An 11,667-nucleotide genomic window follows, 5' to 3' on the forward strand; every position below is an offset into this window, starting at 1 on the left:
AGCACCCTCTAAATATTCCTGTTTATACAGTACATGACACAAAGTAGAAAAATAATGAAAACAGAGCCTCTCTGCAGGATTTAGAGTTCTTTCATATATATTTTAAATATACATGTGCAATACATTAAAATATATAGAGATGTGTGAATATATATTTACATATATATATGTAAATATATATATATATCTCTCTCACAGAGGGGATACATATGCACACTCACATGTCCGTGCGCATACCCCAACAGGACCCATCTATACGTAAACCAGATGCAGTCCATATCAGGCCAACTTGGACACAAATGAGAGCCCTGATTCAGCAGACTGCAGACTGCAACTGCATTGGAGTAACCCTTCAGTTTCTTCTACCAAGTGTAAGGCCATTTAGAAATACACTGAGAAGAGCTCCTTTGGGTGTGTGGCAGGAGCGCAGGGCGCCTCTGGCAGTGCACAATTTGCCTGAGTAAGGACTGCAGGATTGAGATATGAGGAGCTATCAAGGAGGAGGGACTTGTGTTGTTTTGGGTCCTGAAACTAATAAGCAAACATCCATAGAATAACTTTAGCTCCAGGAACAATGCACTAGTGTCAGAATCCTTACTTATCTCAGCTTTAAGCAAATTTCAGGCCGAAGCGAAGAGAAGTATGTGTTGCTACTCATCACCATCCAGCTTGACCCAGAGAACCGGGCACAGCTTTTAGGGGTGGATAAGTTCAAAAGTCAATCAGGCAGACTTGTAACATAAAAAGAAGTTACTTAAGTGGAAGGACTTGAAAGCAACATAAGAGGTTACAGGTACTGGTTTGGGTTTATAAATGTTCCAAGAAGCCAAACCTTGTATATGGCACCATTTGCAGCAATATCATTAACATTATTAATAATCATCATAACATATTTATATATACAAAAATAGAGCAAAGCAATTCTAGAAGAGGAGGTGAAAGGGAAGGTGAGGGTCTCTGTGCAGCCCAAATGTCAGTACACTTCAGGGAGATTCAGAACCAACAAAGACTGAGTGGCACATATTCCTATAGTATATAGCCAACAAGGGGACATGGATGTTCCCTTCTTCTTCCCCGTGTATGACTATACATTTCTCCCCACCTTTCCACCCTGTAATACATATCCATGCACACTTTAAAAGAGATGATGATATATAAAGCTAGAGTCTGGAGGTCTTAAACTAAGTTGGAGCACCTTGATTTCAAGCAAGTGCCCTCAATCTTTGAATTCTTTAGTGAATTTTGGCTTCACTTACAGAGGGAAACTGTATCTAATTCTTGCATCTTTCAGCAGCAGTCCTTAGGAGCCTGCTATCACCACTGCAGCCTTTTCCCACTGAAGGGGATTCACAGCACAAGCTCTTGGTATTTCTTAAAAGAGAAGTCAGTTCTCTGCATTATACATCTTTCATCTCAGTTTTCCACTGTTGCTGAAATTTAGCTTCTCAGGCAACTGCCACTGCAGACAAAGCCAGGAGCAAGCACAGTGTGCAGCAAAGGATAGGTGCAATGGTGAAGATACAGCTTGATTAGGGCTTCCTTAAGCTTTTCTTTTGCACACTTGAGCTTCTACAAGGTGACAGAGCCAAAGGTGATGTCCACTGGGGGCAGCCTTGACACCTGAACGTTAGCTACCCACTATGCCCCACATCAAGACCACCACACTAGCTTGGCATGATTCCTGAAAATTGAATGGGAATGGCTTTCTGTCATTGTTAATAGAGAATACTGAACCAAGAGTCACAAGACCTGTACGCCAGGTCCAACTCTATTAACTCAGTGTGTAGCCTTGGGCAGATCCCTTCCTATTTCCAGGCCTCAGTTTTCCCATCTGTAAAATAAGGGCATTGAACTAGATTAACAGTTAAGATCCTTCCAGCTCTAAAGTTTTATGACTTTTTATGTCCATTATTAAGGCCTGAGCCATGCAGTCTCAGGGCAGTTAGCTTCTAAGAGAGAACAGACCTCTGTAATATCCTTTGCTTTGTTCATTTAGCTATAAAGCACGTCTGCCTTTGGCACTTGGGTCAGACATACAAAGTTATGAGCATCCTGATTTACTATCCTACTCAGCATGCTAGTGGAATCTGTCAGTACTATAAGTTGATTATTGGGAAAGGGAGTAAAACTTCAACTCATTAAACCTGGAAATGTAAGACAAGTTTGCCTCATATGCTCATAAACTGGTGAGTGTGGTTATGAGTGCACACACACTATTGCTAGTGATAAGTTCATTACAGTAATCAATTTCCCTTAATAAAAATTAGTAAATAGTATAACATAGCAAAGTTTGGCGTCAAAGGAAACACCCATGGAAAAACAGCACTTTTTGACGTGTTAGAGAGAGAAAAAGGGACAGGTAGAAGGAGACAAAGATTAGATCAAACAAGACAGAAATACAGGCGGAGAAAGGATTAGTCTGAGAGAAAGGGAGGGAAGGAGAAGAAAGCCGAGAGAGAGAAAGAAAAGAGAGGAAGAGTAAAAGTAGAGAGGGTGAGAATGAAGTGGGAATGAGAACAGAACAGAGTAATGAAAGAAGAGGAGAAAATGAGAAAAAGACTAAAGACCAGAGGGGCAGTAAACAGAGAAGGGGTCAGATTCCCTGGAATACTGAACACTGTTCCACATGGACCTGTGAAAACCATCTAAGAAGAAAGCTTCCAAAGGCACTGTGGAAAGCAGAGTGACACTCAGAGCCTGCATCGAGAGGTATTACGTTGGGGAGCCCCTAAACCTCCACATTGCTGGCTCTGTCAGCCCTCAGTGTCCAAATCTCATGCTTATATATCACCTGAATATGCCATGACAGCCATAAGGGCTGAGATGGTGGGTGTTAAAAGACTGAAGAGGAGTGGGATAGATACTGTGAGAAAGAACAAGGCATCCTGCACCAGGATGTACTTGACCATTCCCCTGACACTGCAGGAACAAAATTGGTGAGCCCTAACTTTGGCTTGGCTACTTTACTCCTCCTCCCCTTCTTCAAAGATGAGGCCTATGCTTTATTGATGGGGCTTAGAAGGAGAAAGCACTGGATCCCTTTTGTGGGAAGGTCATACAGACTTCTCCTGGGCCTTGGGGAAGGGCGCACTACCAGAAGAGATTTTTCTGCACACAGTGTTGGTGTGCCTTTTACAGCGGCAGCCTGGTCGCCTAAGACTATCATAGCCCTGCTGGCACAGATGGAGGCATCCACGGGTAGGCAGGTAGCAGCACAGGCAGGGTAAGAAGAGGGAGATGAGGCTCATGGCTGCCCAGCGGACGAAGCAAGAGCCAGGCCCACAGGAGCAGGGCTCATCAGCGCAGTTGTCTTCATCATCAGTAGAACAGTGGTAGAAGAGGCCCTTAACACAGCAGAGACAAGTGCCATAATCGAGGAGGCTCTCAGCAGAGCAAAGGCAACGCTGGTTGCACAGCCAGAAGGAGGGGAGAGGGCGAGCTGCCGTACAGAGGACACATTTGCAGCGCCCACACTCCTCACAGATGAAGAGGTGCTCACTGGGGTGCACTGCAGATTGCTCAGCTTCTCCCTTCAGAGCACCATCAGCCTTTGGGTGGGCTCCTGTTCCAGGCTGGGTTCGGATGATGGACTGGCCTGAAGGTGAGGGCGTAATGCTGGCCAAGAGCCTTTGATCAGAGGCAGTGGTGCTATGGGACATTGAGCTGGCAATGCTAGATTGGCTCAGATGCTGAGGCAAGGGCTGCAATTGATGGCACTGGCTGAGACTGCGTGGGAGAGCAGTAGGCATGGTAGCCAGGGACCAATCAGATTTGTGGGTTTGCACAATAAGGGAAGGGCTGGAGAGGGCCTGTTTACAGGGGACTGGAGGACGGTCCACATAATCATTGCTAGCGTGAGTAGAGCGCAGCTGTTCAATAGGTAGAATTTGTTGGAAATCATCTGTCACTGCGGCATCCATTTTGCCTTGATTCTTGAGTTCTGAGTGGTTTGGGGTCAGGGTGGCACTTATGGTGATAAAGAGCCCTTGTAGTCACATGGATCTTAGGGCACATCAGAAAGTCCTAGGAGAGAGGGAATAGAAACAATAAATGAGAACACACAGGCATGAGTACTTTGCAGGGAACCAACAAACCTCAGGCCCTATCACCACCACTACCTTAAATCACTTTAGTCTTCATGTTACTCCTTTATTCTGTAATTGACCTCCCCTACTTCTTTACAAGCAAGTCTGGTCATCTCATCCAGACTATAAAGCACATTGGGAGCAAAGATCTGATTATGGATTCCTGTAGTAGTCCATCAGATGACTAGGATCACAGGAGCAGTTAGCTCATTAAGAGGTTTGCTAACCAAGAAATCTAGGCCTTCAGCATCAAAATTCTAATAAAAATGGAACCTAATTTCAAATGCAAAGGTCACTTCCTAAAGCAACGCTGATGTAAAAGAGAAAGCCTCAAAACTCTTCCATGAGAAGTTGCATATATACATATACATACATATGTATGTATATATATATATGTTCTCAAGCAAAATTTTCCTTTCAGTGAAATTTATAAGCATAAATAAACAGATGATAAAGGACAAGCTTGATTCAATGAATACAGGCAAGCAAGCGAGTTGCAATAATAGCAGAGATATGGCAGAGACACAAATGGCAGAAATTAGGCTATCTGTAGAATAATAGGAAAAAAGCCTTCCCAAGGGTGGAAGAAAGTCAAGACTAATCATCTTGCTGTTCTCCTCACTTCATAAGCTGCTTTAACTTATTGAGGAGGTAATTCTTTCTAAATGGCAGCATGGCTTCAGAATCAAACTTTTGTATACATAGGAATAACCTGGGGATAGGGGAACCCTGAATGATTTCAAATATCACCTATAATTGTACTTTTTACCACCCTAAGTCAAGTCTATATTGATGGGATTTATGAGGCAGAATCTGCTTGGACTGCTTTTCTCTATCTTTACCTTATACAATAAACTGGCTTTCTTAAAGAGCAGCAATGTTTTTATACCAAATTTCAGATAAGTTGAATATCTAGAAAATATATGCTTGTGCCTTCATTGTACCACAGTCAGGAAGAGCTCGGTGGTCATTCCCTGAAGCATTTGATTGAGCCTAGTACTGATAACGGTGACCATGAGGAAAATATTTTCCCAACAGTAGATTACTGTATTGCACCACCTGGAAGACTGAACAGCAAAAAGAGGTGTGCATAAGGAAACTTAAACAAAAATCTAAGAGTCACCGTGGGGGCATTAGGACCTAGGAAACACTAGCATGAATAAAGTATATATTTAAAATCCATCAAACTTCAGGCCTCCTCAAAAGAGATCGATTACTCACACTACCGTATGGGATGGAAAGCTTGAATGAGTAATAGAAAGGAACAAGTGAAAGCGGATAGTGCTTGATGAGATTTCCATAAGCAAGCAAACATGACACTGAAATGTGCCCAAAGTTCAATAGCAAGAGAAAAAAAAAGACGTAGTTCATAAAGGACTCAGTGGCTAATAATATGATCAGACATTGCCTTTCGAGGCTATATCCCCATGCAAACTTATTTAGTTGAATTTACATCTGTTCATTTTTTGAAAAGAAGATTTAATTTGGTTAAAAATAACTTTTCTGGCACATCACATCAAAGAACCAGTCTGAGTATAATTTCACTTTTTAGCTACTTGTTTCAGTGTTATTTAATGCAGCACAAGAGAATGCAGATAAAGACTATGGAGATTCTAAGACTCAAACGTGTGACCTTTGGCAAATCACTTACTTTGTTTGGGTCTCAGTTCCGGTATCTATATAATTATAGGAATGGATTAGGTGATTTTGAGGGACTCTTCCCTATTATGGTCTGTAATTATATAACTAAACAATTTGACAAAATAATTCTCTTCGTCCATACCTTCTGCATCTTCAGCCCTTGAGGGTAAATTGGGCAACATGTCCTTGTTTACTTGGGCATTCAAAAGCAACATGTTTGTCTCTTTTATGTGCTTGGACTCACAATCCCCTGAAGACTTACACCTCTACCTTTGCTGTATCTTTGTTAAGACTCATAGTCCCAGCATTAGAGAGAAACAGGTAGTTTTCATCTGAACACCCAAATAAACAAGGACACATTGTTCAGCTGGCTTGCAGGGTATGTGGATGTAGGAGCTTTGGATTGGGAAGAATCTTTTAATAATTTTATAAGAAATGAATTTATTCCCCATTGATCAGATAAATAATGTGTGGGGCTCTTCAAGTCATGTACACTGTAAAAACAATAACGTACATGCTAGATGCATTTTAGACTCACTGATTTCCCAAAGGAAACTAGATTCAAAAATACTGGAAATTCGAAGGATCAATGACTCAAAGGAAGGCATACCAGGTCTTAATGTTACAGGAGATAATCATATGGGATCCGAAGGATGTCACTAGATATCTCAGGGACTTGCCCAGAAGGTTGAAAGCTATGCTTGGAGGAATCTAGGTCATAATACAAATAACTCAGAGCCACGAGGGGATCCTGTCTTGGCAGCAGAAGGGTATATGGTGTTTAGGTTGAGAAGGTGTATTTGGATATTGATTAGACTGCTGCAAGACTGAAGAGTTGAGATGCTTGGATGATTAAAGGAGGCTTTGGGCATCAGTCTGGGATGATGAAGTACTACTGTTTTGCTTATAGGTAAGGGGATTAACAGGATGAACTCAGAAGGTTTCTTCCTGCCCTGTAAAATCTTTACTAGAATGGACTGTGGAAGACCTGCAATATGGTGGGCAGTAGGACCTGGGTAAAATCAGGGTGTTGAGTAGGATAAAACAGGATTGAATGACAATAAATTGTTTGCCATTCCGGATGTGCTGACTCCGATCTGGCTAACAGGATGAACTGAAATAGATACTCTAGGGGAAGGTAAGAGGGGAAAAAAAGTTGAGAAACAAATAGACAAGAGACTGCTGCAGCACATAGATTAGACGAAAAACTACTACTGCAAGCATGTTTATGATTCAGAAATCCACTCATTAAAGGGCCATTCATTGTGAGCAGCAACAGTTAAGAAACTGACTGTGCTGCTGGTGAATTCCATATTCTATTAAGTGAGAGAGAGAATATACATATCATATATTATTAAATAGGAGCCAAGGTGATTACAAGTCTTGGCTGCACATTGATGGGATCTAGTGATTTCTGTCACGTAGTGCCTGTGCAGTAATGAATGATGCATTGTAAACCCACTCCCATCTCAATCCCTCTGGCCAGGTGCTCATAGCTTTCTCAACAGTTTTTCTGTAGCCCTGAAATTTGCTATGTTCAACCTAAACAGAAATTTCTTTTCTTATGCCAACTTAGGGACTAGAAAGGTAAATCCATTCAAGAAATGCTGTTTGTTAATGAAAGAAAAATGTATTTTCTCCCTGGAACGTAAAATCTGCCATGTTGAGACTAAAGTTGAAAACTTTCCTATCTAAAGCCCTTCTATGCTAACACCTTAAGAGTGTTCTGATTTTTATGATAAATCCTTTCCGATACGGTATGACTCAATCTTGATCTCAAAGAAGGAGGGAGAAGAGAAGGAGAGCCTGGCTCCTGTTTTCTCCTAGTCCCATGGGTTCAATGCTGTTTTGTACCTTACTGTGTAACGGCTCTGGGGTGTGTTGCTTTTTTCTGTGCTCTGCTGTTATATACACTCGTTCTCAGAATAACTGAAAGCAAACATAGGGGGGATTTCTGCTATGGCTTTATGTGTTTTCTTAGTTCTACTCTTCCAAAGTCTGCTCTCTAAAAATTCCTCTCTGTGCAAAAGCATTTGCATCTCTATCAAAGCACTCCCCCCCTTACAAATACCAAGTTGTATATAGTTTACATTACTAACCTCTCAGCCACTGACTGGGCCTCCGTCCTACCACATACATCTTGTTGGAGCTGCCAGGTTCTCACCACATTTAACTCTTAACTTGTCACTTTGCTACCCTAGTCCTATTCATTACCTTCATAGTTTCATTAAGACTCAACAGCAGTTTATTTCAAACCAGAGAGTCTTGCAGTTTTAAGAGCCTGCATTTTTAAAGATATAGGTGTTTTAGTAATGAGCAATACAAGGAAAAATTGTAATATCAAATGAATTCACATACTTCTAATCCTGGAGAAAATGCTAGTTGTTCATTTAAGAAGTAGGAATCTTTCTTTAAACCCCAAATCCTTTTATAAGAGACAGGAAACTTAAGCTCTGTGTGACTGTGGGCAAGTGACTTCTGTTCCATCTGCAAAGTGAGGGGAGTATGAAAGGAAGGTTTTAAAACCCCTTCTTGTCCTGATGCTCTAAATTTTTATGCTGGGTTTGTTGGTTGCGTTCCTCTGCCTCAAAAGTCTTTCATGAAGAATTGGTGTCCTTTCCTTCAGGTTCCTTACTTCCTCACAACTCAACTTCTCAACTCTGAATCCAAGTCAGTCAGATCACTAACTAGATTGTTTCTCAGCTAGAGAGACCTAAAAACAGAACAAAAAAGCCAAAATGTATACAGTGTTACAATAAAGTCTTAGAAATGTTTATTTAGAGGTTTAGGGGACAAGATTAATACTTCCTTGTGGATAAAAAGCTAGCCTGTGCCTTCTTTGTATGTATGTATGAAGCTGACTTGTTGGGAACATCACTTAACACCTGGTATATCCAAATTCATGTGATAGCACATTATGTTACAGTGAGGTTTTAATGTACCCAGAAAAGCAACAATGGTTTGCATTTCAAAATAGATTTTCTGTCTGAGAGTTCAAGGTCTGTTTTCTGTTCGTCCAACATGGTTTGCGGCATACAGAGACGAGTGGTAACTGTAATGACACGAATGGAAGGGAGTGTAAACCACTGCCCCAGGTCCTATCAGATGTCTGTTGGCTAACTAGACATGCTCACAGGTTCTCACTTTTGACAAAATTTCCATATGCCACAGAGACATGTGCACACACACCCAGGCATGGATCCAGAGATTTCTAAATCACTGCTCTGACTCAATGTAAGTAGGGGGTTATGCCGTGTCAGCTTGCGCCATTTCTACCCAGGGCAAGGTGATGTGATGAAATCTGAACGATGCACAGCCCAGACTTGTGAGCCAATAGCAGACTAGCCGTACACTGACAGGATGCCCGCTGGGCAGCCAGACTGGCCTCAGCACGGGCTCTCCCTACGTTCTCAGCTTGGGTGGTTAGGCTGCGCTATAAGGGGCTTAGGCAAGCACCAAAATTCATTTAAAGGTCAACAGGCTAGAAATTACATTGACATCTGGCTACAAAAGAGTTATTTTGAAGTTCTCCTTTGATTTAGAAATTTCCGATATGGATAGTTTTCTGCAAGAGCTGATTCATTTAAATCTCAGTTAAACGGTTTTCATTTTATTCTACCCATGCGCTTGCGCTTGTGCGCGTGCACAGACACGCGCGCGCTCTCAAACACACACACACACAGACACACACACACACGATGACTGGAATGAATGGCAATCTGTGCATTTCATAGAAAGAATTCTGAGGTCCTTATGAGCTAATCTCTAAGCTTACCTTGAAGAAAGGGCTTATCCATGCTGAGAAAAGCAGAAGAACTAATGCCCCATCTGGCTCAAAGGACCTCTTCTTCTCCTGAGTCTTTAGGTTTCTCCACCTCTCTTCGGAAAGTCTGAATGAAAACTCCTTCACTGGCAGTGGAGCCAGAAACAGAGATAGTTCTGTTTCAGTCTTTCTGACAGCAGAGAAAAGGGAAAGAAAAAAAAAAAACAAACAAACGGGGTGGGGAAGAGAGTCAGAGTTGTAGTGGCAGATACTTTGTATGGATTTTACATGCAGATCTAAACCTTGATGCACGTATTCCCCAAAGAAAGCTCAGCAGGGTAAGTTGTTCACCTCCTCCTCCTCCTCTTCTTTCTCCTCCTCCTTCTCCTATTTCTCCTCCCCCTCCTCCTCCGCCTCTTTCTCCTCCCCCTTCTCCTCCTCCTTCTTTTTCCCCTCCTCCAGCGTTTTCCTTCCCCTTCTCTTCCCCTCCCCCTTCCCTCCTCCCCACGCCTCCAATCTGACAGATGAACCGAAGCGCAGAAACTGCAGTTGTAGACACAGGGTATCTCAACAGAGCAATAGATACCGCTAGTGTGTGATTATTTATATAGCTTAGGGTGCGTTGGTATATAATCTGCAGAGAGCGGGCCACGGGGGGTGGGAGAGGAAGGGGAATGAGATTGCAGTGTGTTCAGCTCAGCTAGCCAGCTGTTTTGTGAATGTAGATGTTTTCTAGAGGTCTTGTGAATGGGTTATAGGGGAGGGAAGGGATTTATTGCTCCTTGTTACAGTTTCTCTTTCTGCCTCTCTTTCTCCCCCCGCCTCGTTTGCTTTCCCGGAGCTATAGCTCTTAATGCTTGGCTAAGTGGCGTCATCCCGTTGAAATTGAATAGACCCATTAGAACTCCCCATAGGAATCTCTGTATCCGGTCCCTGGGTAATGACTGAAACAGAATTTAAAGAGGAGTGGGGGTGGGGTGGAGAGTAACAATTTTAAGGAGGCCTCATTTAAATATCTCTGCCAATCGCAGTCCTACCAAGCCACTCAGCCCTTGCTGAGTGATTGCAGCTTCAATCAGCTAAAGAGACACAGAGCTTCTCCTTTGTTTAAGGGTTTCTCCCTCCTCTTTTCCACAGCCATTCCCATTTTTTCAGCACTAATAATGATTATCCATCCATCATCCATTGGGAAACCATTACTTTCCCTTTGTGGGTTCAGTATGTTATATATTCAACAAATATTTTTGTGCTAGGTATTGTGGATTCAATCAGGAAGACAAAATCCCTGCCTTCATGGAGCCTCCTTGGGACTGCCAGCCTTCTGAAAATAAAGCAGCTTTGGCCATTTTCTCTTAAAGTGAAGGACAAAGCTTTCTGGAAATTGTCTTCAGTCCACTATTTAATTCAATAGGAAAAGGTCTTCCTTCTGGGCATCCAGACAGAAGCACTTGAATGAAAACAAGCCTCATATTTAAAATAAAAGAGATCTGATTTCAAGTCCTGCTTCAACGGACAAGTAGCAGGAGCTTGACCATCAACATTCTTAGGATACTTTGGTTACCCCATCTATAAAACTGAGATGGTAAATGGTGACAGTTCAAAGTAAAACAAACCTGTGAGTTAGGAAACTCAAATTCTTAATCTACTCTAACTCCTTGTGTGACCTTTGCAATTTACTTTCCCTCTAGTGCCTCAATCTCTACATTCACATGAGGGCATCTGATTGGGCAATTGCTAAAGTCCCTTCTAGCTCTGACATTCTATTATTTACACCCTTTCAGGAGGGTTAAGAAAACAAAAGAAAGCATGTGGGTCTGCATGTGCATGAACGTGTGTGTCAAAGGTGCTCCAAACTGTTCTGTTGATTTGCATGTATGCACGTGTTTACACACGCACTCACATACACATACATATATACATGTATATCTGTGTGTTTGTGGGTACATATATATAAATATATATATATATACACATAATTTCTAACCAAAACCATATCTCTACGCAATCAGAAATTCCAGTCAAGAGATTTTCCTATGTAAATTCTTCTCTTTTGTAGCTCAAACCTCTTCCTTCCTTTTAACACTGACCTAAGCTTATCAAGATCATGAAAACCATTAAAGCTAATATGTAGGGTTATCTGCAGAAGAGGATAGATTTACTGATATATTCATTCACCCA

The 11,667-nt window shown here is 41.9% G+C and overlaps 1 protein-coding gene across 1 annotated transcript; it reads right to left on the reverse strand.

Annotated features, from left to right (window-relative positions):
* Window positions 1-3,053: 3,053 nt before the first annotated feature.
* Window positions 3,054-3,920, reverse strand: SPRY3 (sprouty RTK signaling antagonist 3). The gene has a single exon (XM_060088076.1). It carries the CDS (start codon window positions 3,918-3,920, stop codon window positions 3,054-3,056), a length of 867 nt encoding a protein of 288 aa, XP_059944059.1.
* Window positions 3,921-11,667: the final 7,747 nt, after the last annotated feature.

Source organism: Mesoplodon densirostris, chromosome X (genome assembly GCF_025265405.1).
Source record: "Mesoplodon densirostris isolate mMesDen1 chromosome X, mMesDen1 primary haplotype, whole genome shotgun sequence".
Lineage (NCBI taxonomy): Eukaryota > Metazoa > Chordata > Mammalia > Artiodactyla > Ziphiidae > Mesoplodon > Mesoplodon densirostris.